This window comes from Heloderma suspectum, chromosome 1 (genome assembly GCF_057233095.1).
Source record: "Heloderma suspectum isolate Gila_16-S chromosome 1, 16-S_ref, whole genome shotgun sequence".
NCBI lineage: Eukaryota > Metazoa > Chordata > Lepidosauria > Squamata > Helodermatidae > Heloderma > Heloderma suspectum.
The window spans coordinates 402,848,333-402,876,081 of record NC_139458.1 but is presented as its reverse complement, the minus strand read 5'-3'; the positions used below and the strand labels follow the sequence as shown (position 1 = coordinate 402,876,081).

Genomic DNA, 27,749 nt, shown 5'->3' with positions numbered 1-27,749 from the left:
GGTATATAAATGCGGTCAGTCCATAAATAATTAACTGAGCTGTAATTCGCACCTTGTGGAGTTACCGCTCTGCGCTCATGTTAAGTGATTAGATCTTATGGTTTTAGCTGTTGTTATTCCACTGTTGTTTTTGGTTTTATGTTATTGTAAACTGCCCCAGGGGCAGTTGCCACTTGGGCATTATAATAAATAAATAAACAAATAACAGCAAGACTGCAACCAGACCCACCCAATTCGATGGCGCTTACTTCCAGGTAAAGGTGTAGCTTGTAAGAAGATGCCAGCTGAAATCCCACCCACGCTTACCTGAGAGCAGGCTCTATCGAAGACATTGGGGCTTACTTATAAGTAAACAGGAATAGGATTGGGGTACTGAAGTCTCTTGAGGCCAACGGGGGAAAGCCACTAGCGCCAATGACGATGGCGCAGTCAAATCACAACGCAGACAACTTGGGGCTCCCCCAAGTCCACCCTCAGCTCCGCCTTTCCGCAAAATCACGACGCGAAGGCAAGCCCTCTCCCCCGCCCCCCCCCGTCTTGACTCCAACCGCTTCCCCAACTCCGAATTGGCTTCCCGCTCATCCCGCCCCCATGCCTCCAGACCCAATCGCCTTTCTCCGACACTCCGCCCTTGACCCTCTCGCGTTGGGCAACTCTGGGGTCACTCGCTCAGCCGCCCCTCCTCCTCCCACCACCCCCAGGTCGCGCAGGCTCCTGCAGTCCCACCCTCGGAGGCTCTAATTCGGAGAGCCTCTGTGTCGCCCGATTGGCTGCTTTGCTCCTGTCAGTTACCCTTCAGCGGGGCTCCTCCAACGGTTGTTCCAACCGCCTTCCCCCGGCGTTTTCTCCTCCCCTTTCCCTATTTCTGGCGCCGCTTCTGGCCCCGCCCCCTCTCGGGTCGCAACTCTCCCCTCGTCGCGGCTCGCTCGCTTCCAGCAAGTCGCGCGCCGGTTCTCGAGCGGAAGATTCGCTCCCCCTCCCCCCGCTGTTACGTCGCACGGACGGAGCTCCGCGAAAGAGGAAGCGGCGGCGGCGGCGGCGTGACGAGATGTTGGCGGAAGAAGCGCGGGGTGCTCCCGACGGTGGCTGAGGAGGCTGCACAGCCCGGCCTCCCGCCTCTCCCTCGGCCCCCCTCCCCTCCGCCCTTCTCCCTCAAGTCTCCGATAAGCTCCGGCTCATGACGGCGAGCTCCTGGCGGGGCGGGCCAGGCGACAGCGAGCCCGGCTGAGGGAATAACAGCGCCGCCTCCGCGCCTCAGGAGCCCGCACACGCCGCCGCCGCCAAAGTTTGCTGCTCGCGGGCGGGCGGCGAAAAGACGCCGCTGTTGCTGCTGCTGGCGGTGGTGGTGGCGGAGGAGGAGCAGTAAAGTTTCCCTGTTTTTTAAATTATTGTTATTTTTTGGCGGCTCCACGGCCTGGGAACTTGGACGCGGGAGGGCGCAGCCGGGGCAGCTCTTGGCTGTGTGTCCCCCCCCCCATTCATATTGGGTATTTTTTTCCTTCTTTCCCCTTTCCTGGAGAATATTGGATTAAGAACCCCCTCCCCGCATCCGCTTTCCTTGTAAGAATATTCCCCCCCCCCTTCTCGGGGATGTCGGATTAAGTGACGCCCTCTTTGGAAGCCCTCCTTTCCGTGGGGTGTTGGATTACAAGCCCCCTTTATTTGGAAGACCCCGATTCCTGGAGGTGTTCGGATTAAGAGACTCCCCCCGCTTCGTCGGGGGTTTTCGGATTTAGTATCGCTCTTCCCCCCCCCCCCTTCTCCTCCTCCTCCAAATTTGGAAGCCCCCTTCCTTGGGGCATTGGATTAAGTGCGTCTTCCTCTCCTTTCTTGGGGGTGCTCGGCTAGGAGCGCCGCAGCTGCCTGTTCTGCCTTCCCTCCCTGGTGTGATTATATGCTTCAAGAGAGCGGCGGCGAGCCCCCCTGTGTGTCGTCCGCGCCCAGCCATGTCGACGGCTATCTCCGCCGCGGAAAAAGTGGATGGCTTCACGCGGAGGTCGGTGCGCAAGGCGCAGAAACAGAAGCGATCGCAGGGCTCCTCGCAGTTCCGTACCCAGGGCAGCCAAGTGGAGCTCTTTCCGCTGCCCCAGCTCAAAGGTAATTCGCTTGGAGAGGAGCTAGCCTAGGAAGCAGTAGCTCTCCTAGCTTCAGGCTACAGGTGTTGCTTCTGCAAGAGGGCTCCTGCGAGTCTTTCTCCCGCTCCTCCTCCCCTACACGCTGCTGCTTCCTTGCGCCAGCTCTAATCTCGTACTAGCCGGTTTTTCTGGCTTCCACTCCATATCCAGTCTTGCTCTTGTCCCGAAACTTCCATCCTCCAGCCTTCTCCCCACCTATCGGTCTCCCTTTCCCTTATGAAATATTGACATCTTTGCATTTAAACAATTTGTCGGGTAGGTCACTTGGCAGGGATTAACTGTTTCCTTGCGTTTTGAGGATCTTGCACTTTTCATGATTATAGCCTGTTGCCAGAGCCCTTGGGATTAGCTTGGCAGCCTTGCTCTAAGGAACTACTGTTTTAAAACTTCTCTTGATAGTTCTATGTATGAATAGTATTGGGGGAGAAAATAAGATACTGAAGGTCACATGGCATGGGTGGGCAGGCTCGGGACACACTGTTCTTGTATGGCATAAAGTCTGCAAGAGAAACTTGTTCAGAAGCTAGGCCTTAGTAGTTTAACCCATTCTTTTTCCATTCGGTTCCGAAAGTCTTGTGCTTACTATCTCTTCCTTGGCCCTCTCCTTTCTGCACTGCTTGTTCTGTTTGAATTGGTGTAAAAAAACAACAACAACAACCCACCCTCCTTTCCCTTTAAAACTGCAGCACTGTGTTAATTTTGTTTCTGGCATTAGGAAGTGTTCACATGATCAGTTAAGCTCCCATATCCTCATAGAACTGTTTACCAAGTTTGTATTCTTGTGACTTTATCCCTTTTCCTGGGTTTGAAGCTTGTCAGAATATTGTATGACAAACCAAAGTTCTATAAAACTATAGGCCTAAATCTGTAATTCCAGCTGTAAAATCCAGTAAACATTTTAAGTGTATGTGCTTAAGAATGATGGCTGTGGTTTTAGTCAGAGGAAGGAAGATGTGAAGTAGAGATTAGAAATTATATGCACTTGTCTTCTGATAGTAAGATATTTTAGTATCTGTGGGACTGAGTTTTTAAATATTAAAATACTTTTTGACAGCAGTCCTCAATCTTTAGGAATGTGATATGTGAAACTAATGCAAATGCTATTCATTTGCACTTAAAATATTGTTTTCTAATTGCAAGGGTTTGTTTTTACTTAATGTTTTAATCTGCAAGACTAAATATAACTTTGCTTTATTTTTGTAATTATACATGTGTTTAACACTGAGTTCTAAAATCCATTTATAATTGTGGGGTTGTGATTCTTTGATATCAAGCTTTTGAGGGCCATTGCATATGTTTACAAGTATTAACATGGAAATAAAGTAGGAAATTGCATGGTTCCTATGTGAGGTTGTAACATTGTGACAATTGAAATGCATTCAGAAATTGCTACATGTACTTTTGAAAGGAAGTCACATCAAATACAGACTTTTGGTGCTGTGTACACAATGATTTCTGTGCATGCAAGATTGTTGTGCATTATGATATATGGAAGTCACGTTAAACTTTCATGTAGGAATTTAGCATCATTCATTTTACAAGACTTAGTACATATAATGTATGCAGATGCTTACAGGTTTGCAGGGCCGTATTCCAAGACCTGGGAAAGTTGGCACAGATTCAGTTCTAAAGTCTGAGTTGTTTTGATCTGGTAATTGCCATTTGTAAGGAACTAAACTTCAGTAGGGCATCAGTTTAAATTCCACCAATGCTGAAGCTTTTGCAAAGTAGTTCTGGGTTTCTTGCATATCCACTGAACCCTTGGAGGCTTTTCCAGTGTTGCTTTTGGATATCGTAAATAAAGTTTTTCCTTCTGTGCATGAAAGGGAGAAGGGAATGCAAGAGTAATAAAGTTGGGGAGGGGTTTGGGTGGAACTTAAACTTTTGCAGGGTTGTTTGTAATGATTGTATGTTTTATTTTAAAAAAATCTAGGCAATATTGCCAGTATTGAGACTCCTGGATTGTTGAAGAAAATCCTATGTGCCTTTTAAAGGGATATTTTCCCATGCAAAGATCTATCAGCTCAGTACTGTGGGGATACAAAAAGTTTCAAGTACCAGCTAGCAGATGGTAGTGCTTGAATTACCTTCTAGTAGTTGAGTGGAAAGCCCTTTCAAAGTCAGAAAAGAGAAGCCCAAGACCATCTCCAGTGTCTCAGCTTTATCTCTCTATTCCTTTCTCTGCCCTCTGGAGTACATGTTCTTGGAGGGGGAAGGGTTGGAGGATGTGTCTAGCATAAGGAATAAGGAATCCAGGATTATCACCAGCGTTTGTGTGTATTGCATGCTCATGCAAAGTGATACAAGCACTGAAAGTCCAGTTAGGGTTTTGTAGCACTTGGAAGGATTTCTAAACCGCAGTTTCTCCTAATAAGCTAGCAGTTACTATGAGATCAAAATATCTGCAAGCCAGTTTATATGACAATTGCACTGTCAATGTACATATGCAAATAAGCTCTTCTGTCCCCCAAACTTACTACCTACAGTGGCAAGAAAAAGTTTGCCAACCCCTTAGGATTGTCACATATTTCCAACCTAAAATGTTATTAGTTCTTAAACTAAAACCATACTCATAGATAAAGAACACGAGATAACCTCAGTAAACAAATGACACATAACCATGATGTTTTTTCAACATTTATTTATCTACAACTGATTCAGCATTCAATATCCATGTGTGAAAAAATATGTGACCCTTTAGTTTTAGTGCCTGGTGGTACCCCCTTGAGCACAATGACTTCAATAAGCATTTCCTGTGACTGTTGGTCAGTCTCTCACATCGGTTTTGAGGAATTTTGGTCCATTCCTCTTATAGAACTACTTCAGCTCAGTGACATTTGAGATTCCTTGCATGAACAGCTCACTTCAGATCTTGCCACAGCATTTCAATGGGGTTTAGGTCTGGGCTTTGACTAGGCCATTCTAAAACACGGAATTTCTTCTTCCACAGCCATTCTTTCATAGATCTGCTTGTATGTTTAGGATAGTTGTCTTGTTCCGTTAATGACCTTCGGTTCAGAAGATTCTAGAGCAGAATGTGAGGCCATCCATCCATGAGCTGAAGCTGAACTGAAAGTCGGTCGTGCAACAAGACAACTAACCTAAACATACAAGCAGATCTACAAAAGAATGGCTGTGGAAGAAGAAATTCCATGTTTTAGAATGGCCTAGTCAAAGTCTGGACCTAAACCCCATCAATGGTTGTATCAGTGTACAATGGTTGTACCATTGATGTGGTTGTATCAATGATGGCAAGCTGTCCAGGTGCTGAGGCAGCAAAGCAGGCCCAAGCCATCACATTCCCACCACCATGCTTGGCGGGTGGGATGAGGTTCTTCCGTTTGAACTCAGTATTTATTTTTCACCAAACATAACATTTTTCATTGAGGCCAAAAAGTTCTGCCTTTGACTCATCTGTTCAGAGAACATTGTTCCAAAATCTTGAGTATCATCTATGTAATCTTTAGCAAGTTACAGACAGGCAGCAATGTTCTCTTTAGAGAGCGGTGGTTTCCTCCTGGCTATCCTCCCATGAGCACCTTTCTTCAGTCTTTTTCTGATCATTGAGCCATGAACACTCACATTAGCCAAGGCAAGAGTGGCCTGCAGATCCTTGGATGTCACTCTGGGGTTCTTTTTGACTTCATGGATGACGTGCTGATTTGTTCTTGGAGAGATTTTGGTAGGACGAGTGCCCCTGGGTAGAGTGCCTATGGTCTTGAACCTTTTCCATTTATAGACTATCTGTCTGACAGTCGATTGGTGGAGCGCCAAATCCTTAGAAATGGTTTTGTAACCCTTTCTAGACTGATGAGCAGCAATAACTGCTTTTCTGAGGTCCTCAGATGTCATTTGATCGTAGCATGATGTGTTTCCACACAACCATGTGGTAAAGACCAAACTCACAAAGTTTCTGATCCTTTGATAGGATGGGGCCTCCCAAACTCACCCCTGAAGATCTACTTAATTACTTAAATGCCTGATTCTAATTATTTCCTTTAATTGAGCTGATGCAACCAGAGGCTGACTTTTGCACATACCCTGACTCTTAAGTACTCATTGTTTACCTAATTTATGTATTGTTTTATTTCAGAAGACACATAATTGGTTAATGTAAACCCTATTGGATATTTAGAAAAGACTGGCTTTGATTCATGAAGTCTGTCATGGTAAAACTATGGAATTTCTGTAATTATCATTAGGATTCACAAACTTTTTCTTGCCACTGTATATTCCAACAAAGAGAGTGGGGGCGGGGTGGGGGAGGAGAGGCAGTGAGCAAAGCAAGTGCAGTGGCAACAATATGTACAAATATAGTTACATGAGGGTGAAAGAGAAGAGTGCAAAAGCTGGTTTGAAACTCAACATTAAAAAAACTAAGATCATGGCATCTGGCCCCATCACTTCCTGGCATATAGAAGGGGAAGAAATGGAAGCAGTGACAGATTTTATTTTCTTGAGCTCCAAGATCACTGCAGACGGTGACTGTAGCCATGAAATTAAAAGACGCTTGCTCCTTGAGAGGAAAGCTATGGCAAACCTAGACAGCATAGTAAGAAGCAGAGACATCACCTTGCCGACAAGGTCCGTCTAATCAAAGCTATGGTTTTCCCAGTAGTAACGTATGGCTGTGGGAGCTGGACTATAAGGAAGGCTGAGCGCCGAAGAATTGATGCTTTCGAACTGTGGTGCTGGAGAAGACTCTTACAAGTTCCCTGGACTGCAAGGAGGTCAAATCAGTCCATCCTAAAGGAAATCAACCCTGAGTGCTCATTGGAAGGACAGATACTGAAGTTGAAGCTCAAATATTTTGGCCACCTAATGCGAAGAGAAAACTCTCTGGAAAAGACCCTGATGCTGGGAAAGACTGAAGGCAAAAGGAGAAGGGGACGGCAGAGGATGAGATGGCTAGACAGCATCACCGATGCAATAAATATGGACTTGAGCACGCTCCGGGAGAGAGCGGAGGACAGGAAGGCCTGGCGTGCTATGGTCCATGGGGTCACGAAGAGGCGAACACGACTGAACAACAACAACAACTTAGGGTTAGTGTGCACAGGATAGCCTTCCCCAGCCTGGTCCCCTCCAGATGTTTTGGACTGTAACTCCCATCATTCCTGTCCACTGGCCATGTTCCCTGCGGTTGACATGAGTTATAGTCCAATACATCTGGAGGGCACCAAGTTTGTGAAGGCTGGCATAAGAGATGAGGGTTACGGGCAGATTCACATATTGTAGCATAACCACACATACATTTAGTGTGTATTTGCTTCTATCCTTTGTGATTTGTTGTGAACTGCCCAGAGAGCTTCAGCTATTGGGTGGTATAGAAATGAAATAAATAAGAATATCTTGTACAGGGCTGGCATCGAGGGTAGGCATGGTGAGGGGCCCACTGACATTAGCTGCCTAGAGTTGCTCCTCCTCTTCATTGTATCCTGCTTGTTCACCTGCCTCTTGCTCTGGTCCAGACAGTGGTGGTGCTGTGGTGGAGGAGGAGCAGCAGCAGATGCTGCTGCTCACCTGCTCCCTGCTCGTCAAGCAAGCAAGAGATAGCACTGATGAGAAGGAGGAGGAGCAATAGCAGCTGGTGACAATGGTGGTGAGAAGGTAGACTTACTGAGGGAGGGGCCCCTTGAGGGTTTCTTGCTCAAGGGCCCTCAGAAACCTGGAGATGGCACTGATCCTGTAATAGGTGTGAGCTATGTACACTGTGGAAACATAGAATAGTAAGGTTGGAAGGGGCCTCTAAGACCATCGAGTCCAACCCCCTGCTTACTGCAGGAATCCAAGTCAGAGCATCCCTGATAGATGGCTGTCCAGCTTCATCTTGAATGCCTCCAGTGTGGGAGAGCCCACCACCTCCCTAGGTACATACATGGAGCCACTATTGGCCTTGGCCCGACATGGTGTATGTTTCCATGATGTATATAGAGCAGGGAAAGAGAACCTAGTTCCTATGCGGTTGAAGGAGATGCACACTAAATTTGATGTACCCAGGCTTTTACTGTAAATTTGTGAAGAAGATTTAGGTCTAATGAAATATTAAATTATAGTTCAAGTTCATGCAAGCACTTGAGTGCTTTTTTGAATGCTGCAGCTGTTCTCCCTTTAGTCTGAAATAAGATTTAACAGCTTTCTTTGATACTTTGAGACTGATAAAGTGTCTTTGGAGATACTCTGTTTGCTAAGTCTCTAGTAACCTCCCAACTCAGAATAAACCATATCCAGTTTCTGTAACTATTCAGGTGGTCCTTTATGATATGGCAAACTATAGGTGGTGACCATTTAATATCTTCTATCAGTGGAATGACAGGGTGTGATTTCTCTGACTCCTGGAGGATCAGGAGACCTTATGGAGCAGGTTTTAAGGGGGTGCTAGTGACTGCAAGAGGAGAAGAGGAGGGAAAAGTCTTGTTGCTTCTTTGCTCATGTAGTGTTGGATTTTGCCTCTTATTTTGAAATATATGAAAACTAACTAAGACATGAGAGAATTCATGGTCTACGTATTTGAAAAATCACAAAATTACAACACAGTTCCTTAAATAAGACGTGAAAGAAAGCAAGTTATCACATTCAGGCTTACACAAATCAGTCTGCCAGTAGTGAGTGCCCCTCTCCCTCTTGTGACCACTCCTGTCCTGTTTCCACATATTCTGCACTCAGATCCACTCTCCTGAGTTCTCTGTGAACTGTGGGGAAGAGTAGTTCTGCCTTTTGTTGTTGTGTGTCATTCACATGGACATGCAACCAGCAGTGTGGTGTGCACACAGTGGATCTGTGTGCTATGTTCTTACTAAAATGGGGATTAGCTACTTCCAGAATGCCAGAATTAGATTAAACTCTCATTCAAAGTCCAAAAACATGAACATTATTTTTACAGAATGTTGGTTCTTAAAAATATGTGCCTGCCCATTCATTACAGAGTAGAAAAATTACTTGATTAAGTCAACCCCTGAGCACATTGATCAGTATAGCAGTTCTAATAGGCCTAACAAAGGAGAGAGGAAAAGATAAAGATTAGGGAAATTAGCATTTACCAAATAAGAAGGGAAAAGTGGCACTGTGGAAGTGGAGGACCAGGGGATTAGAAGGAAGCTTGGGTGGTGGTGAAAATGGTGGGCCTTATGAGTGGAAATGGATAGATCTAGGAGAAAAGGAAAATAAAAGAGCACAAGCAGCTATAATTACGTGACTTCAGAGGAAGGGGAGCTCAAAGGATTTCATGTCCTGGTTCTTTGCCAAAAATTAGAAAAATAATGTGAGCCCAGACTACCTTTGGGTTTCTCAGCTGTAGTTCCAAATTCAAAAATGGGTCAAAAGCCTCAAGCTGGCTTTGTTGATGATGGTCTGCACTGTGTTGTCCACAGACATCTAGAAGAAAAGTGTTTTGGATTAGCGATGTTAGGGAGACCAAACAGAGGCTAAGCCATTCTTAGTGATGTTGTAGCTACTACAGTTCTGTTTAAAACAGATTTAGATGGAGATCTTTGGCATGTGGCCTTTTCCCTTAGAGTTTTCAGTTAGAGCGGAAATTGTGCATACAGCTGGAGACTTCTTGGTAGCCACTTTTCAGTGCTCTATGAACCTGCAGGGCCAATTCCACCTTTGGACTCAGAATTAACAGCTCATGCATACATTGTAGTTTCCTACCAGGTACCAGAATGTTTGTATAGAGCTGGCAGGTTGTGCTGTGTTATGCATGGAAATCAGCTTTGGACTCAGTGTGGTGCTTTACCAGAGGGTAAAACTTTCTCTTCGGGTATATGAGGCAAATAGATCTATCTGGGACAAATGAGGCAAGAAGGCAAGGGGACTGGTCCTGTAAATGTGGGATAGGCCCAGAATAGCGCAGAGAATCATGCTAAAAATTATCACGAGGAACAATATTCACAATCAGTTGCACCCCAGGTTATTATCAGAGTTGAGACACACTAACATGAGGGATGCCTGAACTCCAAGGAAATTATAGGATTCGAAACAAAGAGCTTGATGATTCAAAGATGGACACAGGATGGGTTACAACAAAAGGAACAATGGTTTGATTCTGACAACTGAATAGAAGGCTCAGAGAGGTTCCACCTCCTTATTAATTTTTCATCTAGCTGGTTTTATAGGGTGGTGTAGCATAATATTCAAAATAAAATTGGTCATCAGTGATACTTGGGTAGTGCTTGATCTGGCTGGGAGGTAGGGCTGCTTCAGGATTTGGCAATTTTCCCCTGCCAGGGCTTTTGATTGTCCAGTTCAAAGATACAGTTGTGGTTTACTTGTCTAGGTAGTGGCATAGCAATCAGGCAGGCATTTGCATCTTTCCACTGGATGTAGGGAACACCCTTCTTTAATTTAATCAAGGAGGAAGCAAGTATATTCTATGGCGCCTGTGCCTCTGCACTGGTTTCTGAGCCTTAACAGCATTCTTGGCAGCTCTCAGGGTTATGCCTTCTGGAACAAAATAGATTCTTGAGCCAAGGTGCTCGCTGGTTACCACTGTGTTTCTGAGCCCAATTCAAAGTGCTGGTTTTGACCTTTAAAGCCTTAAACAGTTTGGGACCGAGTTACTTGAAGGACTGCCTTCACCCATATCAGTCTGCCTGCATTTTAAGATCAGAAGGAGGGGTCCTTCTCACTTGCCTACCTGTGAGAAGCGGTCAGGTTACCTGACCACACATGAGAGGGCCTTCTCTGCAGTGGCCCCACACTTTTGGAACACGTTGCCATCAGAGTTCCGCCATGCTTCGTCATTGCAGGCTTTTAAGAAGGCCTTGAAAACATATTATTTTATCATGGCCTTCTCTTGAAATGACTGCTATTGTTGCTGTTACTGCTATTATTTTTGTTGCTGGTTTTATTCTTGGCTTTTACTGTTTTTATGTTTTCATCGCTTTTAATATTTTAACTGTTTTATATATTTATTGCTGTAAGCTGCCTTGGGAGGGCTTCTGCCTCTGAAAGGCAGCCAAGAAATGTTTTAAATAAGTATAAATAAGATGTCAGGGTAATGTGAAATCCATAGCATACAATACTTGTGTCTGGAGCTCTTCTGTAACACTTCACACTGAATTTTCGCAATCCCTCCTTTTCCCGGAGTTCTTTGCAGTTCATGGAGAACTCAAGAGAACCATGATTTCTCCCTCTTTTCCTGTTGGACTTCTACAGAAACAGTGAGATGCTGCTTGTGCCTTCTGCAGAAGCTCAACAGAAGGGAAATAAACCATATTTCCTTTCTCATTTCTCTGCATGTCCCATAGGACTCAAGAAAGAGAGAGGGTAATGGTAATGATAGTGCTGAATTTTGTAATTAGTCGGCTTGTAGGTTGAAACTTATGCATTTGTAATGCTCACCTTTGTAGTGAGCTTGGATTGCTGTCCTATGAATGTGTCATTAATTTTGGGCTAGACTTCAGAGCATGCACAGTCTGCTTCTAAATTATGGCATTTCTGCACATGCACAGAGTTGGTTGGTTTAATGCTTTTCTTTCAGATGGAAATGTGATATTGTCACTTTAACCCTTTAAGGAAAAACTGGCATTTGAACTCGTTCTACAAACCAATCATGTTTGAAGAAACAGCCATGTAGGTTGTATATACTTCCATATACAATCCACATATTTTTCCTCTATATACTGATTGATGATGATGAGCAAATACTAAGTAGAAAGGCCACGTGGAAACAACCATTCAGGAAGGGGTACATAATGTGATGTCATGACACATTATGTGATTCCAGCTATAGCTCCTAAGACGCAGTTTGATATTGCACACGTGCAAGAAATCATATATACAGAATGAAGGCTAGAATTAAAGAACTCTCATCCAAGGTTACACGGAATTTGTTACTTTCCGAGGAAATAACAAATTCATTTGGAGTAAGTCTGCCCATCACTGGTGATTGCAAACAGTAGTTTGTGATTAATCTAAACCAAAATTTGTGGGCACCTGAGCATAGTCTATATATGGAGCAGTATTTCTAAGTCTTATGGCTAAAATGTGTTGTGCTCTTGCCTTCCCTTTTGTTATTCTGATGTGTGTGCGCTATAGCTATTGACAGTACAATTCGTTGTTCTCAAATTGCACAACTGCCAAACCTTTACATTGGGTATATTTTGCAAGTTATTTGTAAAGGAGTGCATTGTTCAAGCTACTGTCAATTTTTGTTCTTTGTAAAAAGAAGGTTTGAAGGAGAATAATACATTGATTGTCTTAAATAAGCTGTTGCTGTAATTAATTTGTTTTTAGACAGAATGGACTATAAATCAGATTGATTAGGTGGATAAAATCTCATGTGCACGTTGTTGTTTTTTCAGTGAATGACTTCGTCCACAGATGCATGGGAAAGCCACATATGCAACAGAGTTTATCCCTGACTTTCCTGACCTGCAGCTTCTATACCACAATGCAACAAGTTATTTCATTATCTCTGAGATTAAAAAAGGGAAACAATTGTTTGCATTATGACAGGACTGCACAGCTTAAGATCTACCAAACTGAATCCAACTCACCAGACTTATATTGTGGCCTTTCAGGTGCTTGGCAACTTCCTCTGTTTTTGCAGGCCTGGGCAAGTGGCAAAATCAGGAAGTTTACAAAGTCTCTGGTAAACTGCATTCAGCTAGGGGACAAGGGGTACAAGTTATCGTTACATGATGATATTTGTACTTTGGTGTATGAGCACTACAGGCTGGCAAAATTGGGAAAATAACCAATTATGGGCTTACTGCATTTGGGCTGTTAGGTTAGGAACATAGAAAGCTGCCTTATACTGAGTCAGACCATTGGTCCGTCTAGCTCAGTATTATCATCAGTGATGGGGTTTGGATGATAGCAGCGGGGGAAGAAGCCATTGTGGCTCCTCCCCCCCGTGCATGTGACCACCATTTGCATTACTCCCCGTGCTGCAGCACAGGTTGGTGTGTTGTTTGAACACGGCGTGCAACGGGGGAGCGGTGTACCCACCCTACAACCTCTATTGCACATTGTGGGTTGTAGGATGGGTATGAGTCCCCTGCACTGGGTTTGGACAACATGCCAACCTGTGCTGCAGTGCGGGGAATAATGCAAATGGTAGTCGCACGTGTGGCACATGCAGGAGTGGGGGGGACCAGCCACAACAGCTTCTTCCCCCACTATGATCTTCCAAACTTGCCCAGTGACTTGGGTGGCTCTCCAGGATTTCAGACAGCAGTTACATGCATTTCTCAGAAACTTTTCCAGTGTCCTAAATTGGGGTGGGCAGACTTTAGGCTTGTAGGATCTATTTTGTTCTTTACTAGAACCCACCAATCAGAGCTGCTTGCAAAAGAGATACACTTTGAAGTAAAGAATTCTGAGCTCAAAAATTCATTTTGAGTACAAGAACTGAGCTCACAGTTCTTCCAGAGACAAATCCATTCCTGGTCACCCTTTGTTCCAGCTTTCTTCACTTCAGCAGTATAGTGTTTTTTTTGGGGGGGTAATCTAGTTGCTATTGCTAAATAATTGGGAGACAAATCCTTGCTGATCTGCTTCAAACCACTCAGAAATCTAGCAGTAGATCCCAATATTCCTTCTGCACACTCCTTTCCTGTCAGTTGGGATCTGATTTAGCATGTTTGTTTGGCTTTTATATTTAGTAAACAAAACTAAAAAATGTAACATTAATTTTACATGCTGTACAAATATCTCAAATCTGAAATAGTTTATTAGGAAACAATTCAGTAAAGCACACTTGCAGCGAAATCCTACCTCCTGTGGGCTCTTGGAGCCTCCAGTGATTCCAAAGAGAGAGGGAGGGAGGCTTCTTCCTCCCTCCCTGATGCCAATTTTTTTTTGCACATTCCTTCCCACTGAAACCAGTAGATGAATGAACCTGTCTCTCCAACCTTGTAGAGGGAGATCTGACAAATCCTGTGGCCCTTGTGACACCACCTCCCCCCAGCACCTGTAGGATTGCAGTCTTAATGTCGTTTAAATATTCAAACAAACTCAAAACTGTAGAGATTTTTAAAATATTTGCAAATATTTAAGACTCAGTATCATATGCTACCTTATATTAGATTGCATACAATGTTGTCCTTCTGCCAGTGGAACAGATGTGGTGGAAGAAATCCCCCTCTCCCCTGCCGCCCCCGCACACTCCCCAAATCTGCCCCAAAGGGCTAGGGGGATTGCAGGAGTGGCAGGAAAGAGAAATTCCCACTGAGCGAGCAGAACTCCATCCCATAACACTGGATTTAGCCCATTATTTAAATTTTAAGAAAGGCACTATAAACTGTTTACATAGTAACTTTAGCATGTTTAAACAGATGCATTTATTATGTATTCATGTTTCCTAGGGACAGTCAACTTAGAAGTTAATTACTACTTTGAAACTACATAATTTGACTGATATACACGTTCTTTATGTTACTAATTAATTTTATGGAATAATGCATTTTTAGAAATAGAAAACTTTCCTCAGTAAAGTATAGCAATAGGTTTTTTTTCTGGGAATGTTACTAAGTTAAGTGGATAGCAGGTGCTGACTGCATTCCACCTGTTATGGGTTGAAATTGTATAAATGTAAATATGTCTGGTAGAATTCTGAACTGTGCTACTACAGGCTCCATTCTGATATGCTAGTTGACTTCATGCAGTTGACTTCATGACGCCATTAATGGGGGGGTGGGGAATTTGCAGTAAGGAGTAGTACAGTTCAGTGGTATAGAATTCTGATTCTGCGACTTCATTCTACCATTTCATTCTATATAATGTACAGATTGGGCTCTGAGGAGGAATTAGTGGGGACAAATATAGGGTATTCCTCTCTATGTAGATAGGGACTGAGAAAGTCTTCTAATTTTATGTGTGTTCAATGGCAAAAGAAGGAGTTGAGACAAATGCTGTATGTGTAAAGAGTTTGTAGAATATATTGTAGCCATTCATTCTGAGAGATATTCTGCACTAAATTGATTATCTGTTTATTGGGAACGTATAGTATTAATTTCATGTGAAACATGGAATTAGTGTTCCTTCATTCCAAGTATTCTGTTTGGCCAGATTCTTGTAACATTTTTTCATGGTGTGTTTGCTGTACAATGTAACCTGTGTGCAAGCTCTTTGTATGAAACACTTTCTGCACAGGTGTGACAGTGCTGTCTGTCAGAGTGGATTGTCGCATCACACTGCTTCCCAGTTGGATTGTGTGGAGGCTGGCTGTGTGGTGCAAAAACTAGTGTTGACCACATCACAAAGTAACTTGGGAAATCTGTCCTTATATATGGATGGACACATAATTTGGACTAGAGTAGCAAAACAGAGCAAGAAAAATCTTAACTCATGGTTCCTGTTGGCAGTTCAGCAGTTTATTTTTGCTATGAATTTTAAGTTGGTTTGCTTTGGATTATTGGTTCTTGAAACAAGGGAGGTGTAATAGTTGCCAGGCCATGACTGCGTCTCCTAACACTGTCTTGATTTGGCCAGATTACAGAAAGCCAGTGTAATACAGTAGACTGCATAGCCCCTGTTCTCCTTGGTTTATCAATCCCTGGGTATCAGTGAATGAATTCATCTCTGTCTATCCTCCAGTACTCAAAGGGGGATTGCTTTTGTGTGTTTGGGAGAAGATTTGAGAAAATACAAGAGTGGGCACTGCAGGATGAATAATCTGTTACCTTGCACTTGCGTTACAGAACCATGAATTGTTCTTTTTTTCCTCTAGACTCTCAGTGTGACAGATTTGAGAACTCCTGCTGTAGGTAAATGTACAGTAGTTTCTAAATAGACATAGCTAAACCTCAGAAGAGAGCCATTGTGGTGTAGTGGTTAGATGGCTGGACTGGGACTCAGGAGATCTGGGTTCTAGTCCCCAGTCAGCCATAAAGCATACTCGGTGACTTTGGGCCAGTCACAGACTCTCAGCCTAACCTACCTCATAGAGTTGTAGTGAGAATAAAATGGGGAGAAGGAGGACTATGTAAGCCACCTTGGTTTCCTTGCAAGAGGAAAAAGGTGGGCTATAAATGCAATAATAAATAAATGAAAACTTTAAACTTTGGGTAGTCTGAGGGCCAATTTCCCTCTGACCCTTCATGGGCTGCACCTGCCTGGGGTGGCAGCAATTTTTGCTGCTGAATTTTGGCGGCAAACTGCTAATCTTTTTTCCCCCTGATTTTTTTTGTGGGGGGGGCAGTGAGGCAGCAGGGGCCACATGCAGCCCACCTCTGCTTTAAACCTTCCAAACCATGCCCATACTAGTACAAGAGATTATGCCTTTACTGTGAATGTTTACTTAGAAGTAAGTCACATTGTGTGGCGTTTACTCCCAGGCAAGCAGGTAGAGGATTGCAGCCTGAATCTATTCAGAATGCTAGAAAAGATCTGTCATAGTTGAGGAATACGTTATTGCTTATATAACAATATTTAAACTTGCCCAAATTGGAGATGTACTTTGCTGTATAGTAATAGCTTATTCCTCAATTTCAATCTGAATAAGTTACCCTGGAAGTTAACAATATAAATCTATTCTAGGTGCACGATTAAGGGCAGGTTTAAATATAACTACACATTCATTAGATCAGGTACAGCTGAATAAGGGAATTGATTGCCTCAAAGTAGTGCATACTTCGCTTCAGTGGAAAATCCGTAGTTTAATAAAAGTGAAAATATTGTTAAAATCTTCAACTCTGGAAATGGAAAAAAACAATGTGTTTAAAACAAACATCAAACCTGTTTACTTCAGTTTGTTTTCAAATGAGGTTGTCCCCTTGTGGAAAAGTATGTTCTTTATAGTGGAGGAATTGGAAGTATGCCAAAGAATTTTAGGTTTTGAGAGAGGTTATTGAGGCTCTGGGTTTTTTTCCCCAGTTTTAAAAACTTGAGTATCCAAATACAGGTTTAAAGAATGTCTGTGACAGAAGCGTTCTCTACCTCCTCTATTCTCAAGGGAGATAATTCTGATGTAATGGTAAACCAGTTACTTTAACCATAGTTTTACAGTGGCTAAACTTTGCCAAAACTCTAATCAAACAATGTAGTTTTACAGCCTTAGCAAATCCATCTGGACCAGATTAACTTGTAAAATGAGTATTATGTTATATTTCAATGAACACACTTAATGAGATCTTACATATTCTGAACAATGTATTCATCAGACATTTTTGTGGCAGTCTTTTAGAAGATACCAGTGCCTCTTTTTAACTGCAGGAAGATACGACTTCTAACTATCCATTAGAACGAAATCTAGGCTGGGGATCCAGGCAGATATTTATATGCATACAGAGCACTTCCCTGTGTGCACAGATGGGTGGGTTGGTGACTTCCTTTCTTGTGGCAACTGTTTGTGAGTGTCTCATGGAAAGTTGCACTGGAGGATTCCCAGTTCTTTGCAGTTTGCAGGGGCAGTTGCTCTAGAGGGAAGGCTGAAAAACATCTGTGAAAAACACAGATTGTGTGCAGCCCTCTGTATCCTGTTCCTTTAGATTCTCTGTGCTTCTGCATGGAGATATTTTTTTTAAAAAAATTGGGTGGATGATGTCATTGGAAGGGGAGGGCTTTGGGGTGGGGCCCCACATACTTGATGCCATCCAGCTTGCTGGCTTGGTCCTTGTGGGGTTATCAGGTCCCCAGACCAAGATTAGTTGCCCTCCCCTATTTTAGAATTATAAGCACCAGAAAATACAGTTCTTCATGGACTCTGTGCATCACACAAATGGGCTCTACCCCTGCACGGAGCCCCATTCAGGAAACTTCTATAGCTGAGGAATTTTTTGGTGGGAACTCTCCCCCGCCATCGCAGTGTGCATGTCCCTAGCAGGTTCCCTAAATTCTTTTTCAACCGCCATTGTGGGAACATTGTTGGGAGGTTCTCTTTGTTCACTAAGCTATTTCTGCAAACTGCTGAGGTTTTATTCTTTATTTTCTTTTCTACTATCGTTTTTCTGTCTATTAGGTTTTATTATTTGATTTGTTTCATTTTTGTGATCTTCACGATTGACTTAATGCCTCAGGGCGTATGACCCTCCAGTCCCCCTTCCATGAATGTGTCTACTGTGGAAGTAAACTACCACCCACAGATGGCTGTTCAGTCTGCATTTTTTGACTTGGAGAAGGACACAAGGTGGATGCCTGTGTACATTGCCAGGCTTTTATGAAACAGGCTAGATGCAATTGTTCTGACAGACTTCATGCTGTGTTGTGGAGGAAGGCACTTGAAACCGTGGAAGTTACAAAGAATCGTGTGGCATCAGGCATCAACTGATCCATCAGAGGGTCTGTGAAAAGCAGCATCCTTGCCATGGCCTGGACAAGTGTTGGGGTCTGCCTGGCCCCCTAGTCGGATTCTGGCCATGGGCCAACCTGACCCACCCACACTTGGGTGGTCATTAACATTATCCTTGGCAAGGAAATTGTCAAAGAAAAGGCCAAAGCTTTGAAATCTTCTGAGCCTAAGAAGAAGAAAAAGGACTCTAGAAAAGAGGCTAAATTGGTACCAAGACAACCTGTAACATAGCTCTCACGCCACACCTTCTGCTCCATTCAGCATCTGATGTCCTGCTTTGTATTCCCCTGCTGACTGAAGTATGATGGGTGTTCATAAGGACCAAAGGGCAAGGCTATGTTCCTTTTTATCAAAATGTCATGCTGATATTATTATTTTGATGGGCTATACCTTTTTGTGACTTCCCGCTGTTATGTTTTGATGGTTGATTCAGGTTATGTCACTTGTTGATTAAAATGTTAGCCTTTCTTTGGAAGAGGAAGTGGCGTCTAAGTTTTTAAAATAAATTGTGGAAATGAGGATGAAGGGAAATGATTGTGTTTTTAAAAATATGTAGGCCTTTAAAGTATGTTCAGTCTTATTAAAAAAAAATCACTTAGCAATACAAAGTTTCCATGTCTTCTAAACAGAGAGACTATTCTTAGCTTAAGTTCTTCAAGAAGTGACCTCCTTAGAACACTTGATTTTTTTAAAAATAAATTTTCATGAACAGTAATTGCTAAATATAGTGTCCATTGACAGTCTTCACATGAATAACTTTTCTATTTAAATCTTCAGCATTGTGTGTGCCAGCTTAGTATTGGATTTCTTTTTCCATGTTTATTGCATCCAAGTTGAGTCAGATTCTAGCTGTGCAGGTGAAACAATTTAACAAGTTTCAAACAATTTAACTAAGGTAAATTGAATCACCTTAGTTTTTTGAATAACATGGAACTTATTGCTCAAGATTAGCTGACTTTATTTGGTCCAGAGCCCTATTAATGTATAATTTTTATAACCTGCCTTGAGTTGAAACCTAGGGAGGAATAAAATCTAATTGAATTATTATAAAACCTTTGCTAGAGAAGATTGGAAAAGTTGAATACCAATATAGATTCAGTAATAATTCTTAGGGTTTTTTTTAAAGCTTGTTTGCAAAGTTGTGGTCCAATTCAACCATTTCACATAGGAGCCCATTTATATAAAAAGGGTCAGCAGAAAGTTCTCCAGATGGTTTGGACCTCAACTTTCAGCATTCCTGACCATTGGCCAAGCTGGGAGGGCCTTTTGGGGGTTGAAGTCCAAAACATCTGGAGAACTACTTTCTGCCCTGCCCACCCTGATACAGAAGCCTCTGGCTGGCTGTAATAGCTATTGGTTCATACAGTTGCTGTAGGTAGGCACCCTATGAATCATTGTTCCATCCCTCTTCAAAAGCAGAGATTGAGTCTCATGGACTTCAATGTGATCATTCTTGTGGGAGTGTAGTCCAATGCAATAGAACATACTTGGTCTGGAACACACTCTATAAAATACCTAATGGTATTGACTGCAATTCATTTAGTGAAATGTGTGTGAGCAGGAACAAACTGAAGCTAGCTTTGGGCTTATGTTTTCCGCCCTTTCCTTCTCCTATGCAGCCAGAAGGAGGAGTTCAGAAACTTTGGCTTTTGCTTCCCCTTAACCACAGTTTATTCTGTCTGGAGGAACAAACTGTGGCCAACGCTAACTATAGTTTCAAACAAGCAAACGTCAACCTGTGGTTTCTAAAGCTGCGTTGCTTAAACTAACAGTAGTTAATGTTAACCATAGTTCCCAGTTTGGATTATATGGGAAGCAGTAGTTAACTAAAAGCGGAAGTGAAAGCTTTCAAACTTCTTTTGCTCATGCAGGAAGAGCAGAGGCAGAGTGAGGGGAGCAAGTGAGTCTGAGGCTTGCTGCAGCTCATTCTTGGTTGTGGATGTGGCTCTAAACCTTGGCTTAGCATGGCATGTGAACACAGCCAGTGAGTTCGCAGGTTTAAACCATGGTCAATACCCAGCACTCTGTCTCCCCCCTCCACTCACTATTTAATAATACTCTGTCCTGAAGCAGTTCAATGTGAGGTGAGGTTTCATCATCCTTGAAACAGTTAATGATGCTAGGGTATAGTTGCAAGCTCTGGAACCAGTTTTTCTTTATGTCTTTCTGCCAATTAGAGTATAGGTTTAAAAACTATTTGGAATGTTATCTCTTTCCATATTATAGAAGAAACTAGCTAGTATCCACTACCCTCTCTCCCCTGCACCCCATAAGTTAAAATATGGATTATAATGAAACCTGCCATATTTGAAAATACTTTTTATTCTATTTTTTATCTTTATAAATTAAATAAACAGTACCAACAACCTAGTCACTATCTATAGTTTCCAACAATACAGTATCCTTGGGAGGACACAGCAATAATGAAAAAGAAAGAAAGAAAGAAAAAAAACAGAAGAAGGAAAAGGAAGAAAGCAAGAAAGAAAAAGAAAAAATATAAAAAAGTTACTTAAAAGGATTAAATTTAAATTCCATTACACACAAACTTCAAATATCATTCTACTTAAAAGTTATACCTATAACATTGCCAATATTACAATTCAGTACAGCATAGTTAATCAACCTTATATTTCAATATCATATCATCAGTCTTATAGCAAGGGAGCAAGCCTACAATTCATTTCCAATAACCTTGTATTGCCCTTCAGTTAACACAGAATAGTAAAGCTTATCAATTTAACCAGCCAAAAATATTACTAATCAAGGTCTCATAAGAATGATAGCAATAATAATAAAAAAGGAAGGAAATTAAAAGGGATACGACTGAACAACAACAATCTATGTTTTAAATAGGGTCATTTCTAAATCTATATGTGAATGTATATATATCTATATATACACAAACAGGAATTTTATTATAAAGTACATCATGTCTAATGTAAAAACGAGGAAGTAAGAAAAAGAGAGATAAAAAAGGGGGATCTATGTAAACAGTCCTCTGGACTGGCATACTGCCAGGACCTTATAACCCAAACAGATCCAAAGTACAATAATAATTGAAAAGTTCCCAGCTCATGAGGCTGGGGAAGATGTCTCCCGTGCCTTACTTTGAATGCCAGCTAGCCAAGCCTCTGCCATTTCATGATTTAAAAACTTTTTCATCTGGCCTTCAAAAACAATGCAAAATATAGCAGGATATTTGATATGATATTGCAGAATCATTTGTCTTGCCTGATTTCTCGCCTTGGTAAATTGTCTTCTTTTGTCAGCAATTTCTTTAGTGTAATCAAGAAATAACATAACTTTGTCTTGTGTTGGCCCTCCAAAAAGTTCTCCCACTTCTCTTGCCAAGAGCAAAATATGATTTTTGTAGAAACTCTTGCAAATTGAACTATAACAGTATAGGCAGTCCCTTTGATGCCACGAACTGGACCTGGAACATGGTATGCATGCTCAATATTGAGTAAATAATCAGATGGCAGAGCGAGTAGCTCATGCAGAAATTTATCCAAGAATTTAGACAGACTTATATCAGCAGGCAGATCTTTGATACCAGGGATACGCAGATTTGCTCTATGAGTATATGCCTCCAGTTGGGAAATTCTCGCAGACAGGATATTATGGGAGGCATGCATAGCCGTCTCTTGCGCGGACACCTGGTCTTGGAGAGCATTAACCTTCAATTCCATCTTTTGCAAAGAACTATTAATTAAATCCACAGCCCCTTGAAGGTTAGTAATAGAATCTTGGATTGTATCCAGCCAGAAACCTGCCATATTTGAATTGCCAAGATTCACATGGGTACGTGTATGATAAAAATCATAGCTTGGTTGATCCAGAAACAAGTAACTCTTCTCTTATTAAAAGACCTAAATATGCATCTAAAGCATATGTAACCACCCTCTTGTGTGTTTCATCCTGTTGAAATTATCAGTTGTGGTTGTTTAATTGGTACTATAGCAATATTATGCTTTTATTAAACATGTTGTATGAGAGAAATGCATTAGGTACAAATTTGAAACCTCACAGCAATCTTACTAGGAGTATGATTTTAGAAACTGCCTTGCATAGAAGTAATATAAGCTGAAATAAATTTATGATTGTATTTTGAGGTGTTTGCAGCAGATGGAGAGATGCTTGAGAAGAATAGACAAACCTGTTGGTGATAAATCTTGTAGCCAAGATAGTTACGAATAGTCACCTTGCACTCAGGATGTCCTTAGACCTCTGCCAGCCATAAAATATATTTGAATCAAGTGTGAGTGATAGTGCTTCTTGCATGTTGTCCATCTCAAAACCAAAAACAAAAAAGCTAGGATTTGAGATGCAAGCTGATACATATGGCAGAAGAAAAGTAATCAGTATGCTTGTGCCTAAATTGAATAAATGCCCCTTTGCAGCACAGACAGGAGCAGAGCACAAATTCTGATGCTTTTGATGCCTTGTCCTGCAGTGTAAAGGACAAGTGGTCCCTACACTCCACTGTAAATGAAAATGGAAAGTAAGGGGATGAATGTTAGATTAAACAAAGGTGGACAGATCTGTCTACTTGCTTCACATTATGCTACCATTTTTGCACAGATGTTTGTGCCACACTAGCTAAAGCCAGGGATAGGATTGACCCGCTATTCGTAAATTACTTCAGTCTTACAGCAGTTTAACTTAGATGTTTAATTTTTCACATAGAGTTCTTGCAGATCTTCAAAATATTTGAACGTTTTACTTCTGTAGGCCAGAAGAGGAGCAGCATGCACATACAGTACTTTCTGTGTGTCATTACAACAGTGTCTTGCTTATTTTATTTAATTGCATTTTTGTAGTTTTAAGTTGTTATTGTTAACCACCCAGATAAAGTATTCTTGCTGTTTTAAATTGTTGTTGTTAAATGCCCAAATTATTGGGAAGTATACAAAGGTTGTAAAAAATTTTTTTTAAAGTATAGCTTACCTAGGTTACTGACAAAATTCTATACTTAAGCATATGGCATTGTTGACCTTTATGACAATTTTGTTAGAACGTTTTTCTGTATCTTTCAAAGACTAAAGCTCATAAAGCTCGTAAGCGTAAGGCCTGTTCACACATAACAGCAGCAAATTGTGAGAGACTTAACCCAACATTTGCTGCAGTATGTGCTGAGCATGTTCCATGACCTTCTTGCATATTCAACCTCTGATCACCCTGATGTTGGTATGTGATGTCTGAACCCAGACACTATAGGTTAATTGTGGGTTAAACAACCCACAGTTAACCTAAGTACTAACTGTAGATTAACTGTGGGTTGTTTAACCGATGTTGTTTAACCTATGTTGTTTAACGTATAGCATCTGTGTTGTGACATCATGGAGCAAACTTCAGCCGATCAGATGTTGTATATTCAAAATGGTGGTAGTACAAGCTGGGCATATGCCATGGCAAATTGTGTGAGTGCCAGGCAAGCTACTTTGGGCAGGGCATTCCATAAGCAGAATGCCACAACTGAGAAGGCCCTCTCCCTTGTAGCCACCTGCTCATTCGACAGGGCCTGATCGGAGGTTGAATATGTAAAATGGCTGCAGAACATGCCTGGCATGCATTGCGGCAAATCATGGGTTAATTAGCCTATGGTTTGTTACCATTACATGCAAACCAGGTCTAAGACTTTCATAACATAGGCCACAAGTCTGGGACAAGTTATATTGTGGTTCCAACAATAGCAACAACAGCAACAAAAAGCCTCCTTCCTTCCCATTCTGCTGCTAACATGGCTTCTTACATCTTCATTACTCAGTAGTCCCAGTTGCACAAGAGGGAGCCCATGGCATTCCTGCCAGATTGCGCCTCTTGATAGCTTAGCTCTCTTTCCAATTCTTCAGTGCTTTGCAGATTATGTTAGTATTGCATAGGGATGGATGAATCAGTCAGTTTCAGTTTTTCCCATGTTCAAACTTTTGGAATCTCAAATTCTTCCCATTCTGTGTATGAAGACGTTTGTGAATTTTGATAAATTCTTATAAAAAAGGTACTGAAATAAAATTCTCACCCATCTGCATAGGCCAAATTCAAATGGTACAGCTGTTCCCAGTGTGGAGAGGACCATGTTGTCCCTGCCTACTGTGTAGCTGTTAAAAGATGAGGAGCTTGTCAGGAACAAAGAGGTGGCAACTCTAATTTAGCACTAATGTGGTTGTATACACAGGGATTCAAAGCCACACTTTTAAAAGCTAAACCTTCAAAGCCCTGAGTCTGGATGGATGAATCTGTCAGTTGGTTTCTCACATTCAGTTTGTTTAAATCTCAAGTTCTTTGTCCTAAATATCAAGTAAATTCTTAGCAAAAACAAACAAATGAAATTCTCTCCCCATCCCTAGTATTGTAGTTAACTTCTTCCATGCTCTCTTGGTCCCAGCGTATGTTTGGAAGCTCTAATGAAAGCCTGTTACATAAGTAGTATATGCACTATAGGCATCTCAAATTGGCAAGATCCCACATGTGGTTTACAGGCAACAGTTATAGTTGCTCTAAAATAGACTATATTTTGGAAATTCACTAGGCAAAATTGTCCAAGGTTATTGAGCTTATTTATGAGGACTTGTTATGCACACATGTAATATACTTGATACTGAAAAAATCAGAGCTGAGCACAAATGTTAGAAAGCCAAAGTGGGTATGAAATTTTAAAGTGAGTTGTTTTTGTTTCAGCATTAGCTGAACAACTTTGAATGGGATGAATTTTAAAATCTATCAAAGTAAGGACTTCTAAACTTCCCCAGGTATGCATACACACCAGATATTACGATTCTAGGTAACATGAAACGGTATGGTTTTGTGTGCTGTCTTTTGTACAGTAGCTTTCAGAACTTGAGTTTTAGGAACTGAAGTATTAAAAAAATTTTTTAGTCATTTATAGTTACTAACTTTATACTTGGCATCTTTCTGAAGAATGGTGAGGACAACCAGGGAAAATACTTGGTTAAAAAATCTTGAATACATTTTGAGGCAGGCTTGTAATAGTCACTTAGCTGACATTTCAGACATGCTAAGTCTTTATGGTCTGTTGTGACAGTTGAAAATAAACGGAAGTGCTAAAGAGAAGCAAGATTTCAGAAAGATGCAAGAGGTGGTTTGCTGTCTCATAACACTCTGAAAAGGGCAAGATGGTGAGCTAAAATTCTTTAGCAATTACTATACAATGGAAAGAAAAGTAAGTATAACCTAGCTAATTGGGCAAAATCAAACCTACATGAACAAGAACGTTTAAAAAAATCCAGTACCTTTTCTGCCATTGTTCAGCTCTATTAAATAATCAGACTGATATTTGATACTTTTGATATGCTTCAGTTACTGTGATCTACATACATGTAAACCATTCTCACCCTTCATACTTCCTTAAGTGGGTATTGCCTTTACTGCCTCCTAGATTAAGAAAATATGTTCCTATTACAACCTATAGTAGAATTACTTTTTTTGTTGTTTTTGCCAGCATCAGCCTTTAGGTCTCAATCCTTTTATGTGCATGCAAAGTTCTGAAACAGTATAATGCAAGAGATGCTCTTGTGAGCGTCTTAAGTAAGCCCATTTCAAGGTAGTGCTGAGCTGGTTACGTTTTGCTCTGGTGTTGTAAACCACAGTGTGCTTACTAAACATGCACAGCTCAAAATGGGTCATGTGTTGGGCTGCTCCAGGGCTCATTTCAGCCACATTGAAGTAACCTTACTTTAAAAATAACCTGCTTCCACTCCAGGGTTCTTTTAGAATACCAACTTTTGCATATTTGCCCTTGCTGGAGGTTTCAGTTTGAACCTAGTATTTATTATGTTAGTGTATAATGAGCCACCCTATATAATCTGACTACTTGGTTTAATTATTGGAAAATTAAATATGATATTTTAGTGAAATTGAATATAACGAGCTGCTTCAAAGTAGGAATCTGGGAATCTTTGCGACCATAATTAGGCTATCCATGTGATTTTATTTTCTCAGTATAACTTCCTTGCAAGTGCATACTATATATTCACATCATACCTTTTAGCAATGCTTTGTGGATTTTGAAGTTCCAGTGAAGTGTTTCTTATTTTGTCAATGTTCTTAGTATTCCTATGAAATCTGGCAAATGAGACAGTTGCCTCTATCTAAGGCAGTAGTTTGCCTCTATCACCTACCCACTTGTATCTAGTGATAGGTGAACTTTCCTGGGCTAGATTCAGAATGGGATCTTCTTTAAAATAAAGGGCCACATGCAATGCCAGTTGGGGGGTCGGAGGCCTCACACACACATACATGCACATGTATGGATGCAGTTACTGAGTAGAGGCAAAGTTAAAGCCTCCCCCGTAGCAATCCTGATCCAGGGTATACAGAGAGCCGCAAGGGCTGCATACGGACAGTGGGCTGCAGGTTGCCCATGTGCAATAAAGGAAATGGAGTACCTCTTATACTTTGGTTAGCTTTCCAGAATCTCTTAAAAGGCCTCCAGTCTTATTCAAATCTATTTGCTCTATACAGAGTGACCCAGAAGTAGGTATACAGTATAGTTTATTTGCATTTTATTACATTGTTCATTACATTTACATTTGTTTAACACTGTTTAATCTCGTCAGTGCTCGAAGTGTATTCCATCAACGTTGCAACAGTCCTCGAACCTGTCCAGAACACTGTGACACACAGTATGACACAAATTCCAGTCCGCATCAATGTCCATAAATGCTTCTGAGATGAACTCTTTTAATTCATCCACTGTCCGGTAGGGATGTACGAAAGTTCCGCCACGGATCTTGGGGAGGCTGAATGCCAGCGCATTCGGCCCTCCGAAATTGGTGGTGGAACGGCCCCCCGCCCCCCCCCTGGGACGGGACTTACCTTAGGCGGATCTTCCTGGCGGCGGCTCCAGTGGCGGTTCGGCGGCGGTGGCGGCCTTTCTTCCGACTGGCTGCCGCCGCCGCCATTTCCAGGTAAAAACAACAACAACAACAACAACAAAACGTGATAGGCTACGTAAAGATTTACGTAGCCTATCACGGCTAGATTTTAAAAAAACACCGTGATAGGATGTTTACATAGCTGCCATTTGCGTTCCTTATTTTAGCACGTCTTAGTCTACGTAAACATTTACGTAGACTAAGACGGCGAAAATAAGGGGAATGCAAATAGCGTAGCGTCTACGCTATTTGCGTTCCCCTTATTTTCGCTGTCTTAGTCTACGTAAATGTTTACATAGACTAAGACTTGCCAAAATAAGGAACACAAATGGCGGCGCCCATGGGCGCTGCCATTTGCATACATGCGTTTTTGCTTTTGTTTTTTTTAATCAGCCGTGATAGGCTACGTAAACATTTACGTAGCCTATCACGGCTGACTGCAGGGATGCAGACGGCGGCGGCTATGGCCGCCGCCATTTGCGT

General features: G+C 41.9%; 1 protein-coding gene and 1 long non-coding RNA gene across 4 annotated transcripts in view; one reads left to right on the top strand and one right to left on the bottom strand.

The window, feature by feature from the left end:
* LOC146360103 (uncharacterized) overlaps nt 1-627 on the bottom strand; it is a 109,256-nt gene extending 108,629 nt beyond the window's left edge. For all 3 annotated transcript variants that reach the window (XR_014786932.1, XR_014786933.1, XR_014786934.1), the window contains exon 1: nt 307-627. This is a non-coding gene — a long non-coding RNA (uncharacterized LOC146360103). The remainder of the gene's footprint in view (nt 1-306) is intronic.
* Nucleotides 628-870: 243 nt separating this feature from the next.
* PPP2R5A (protein phosphatase 2 regulatory subunit B'alpha) overlaps nt 871-27,749 on the top strand; it is a 96,763-nt gene continuing 69,884 nt past the window's right edge. The window contains exon 1 of the mRNA XM_084828858.1: nt 871-2,097. Within this exon, the coding sequence (XP_084684984.1) occupies nt 1,947-2,097 (151 nt within the window). The 5' untranslated portion in view covers nt 871-1,946. The remainder of the gene's footprint in view (nt 2,098-27,749) is intronic.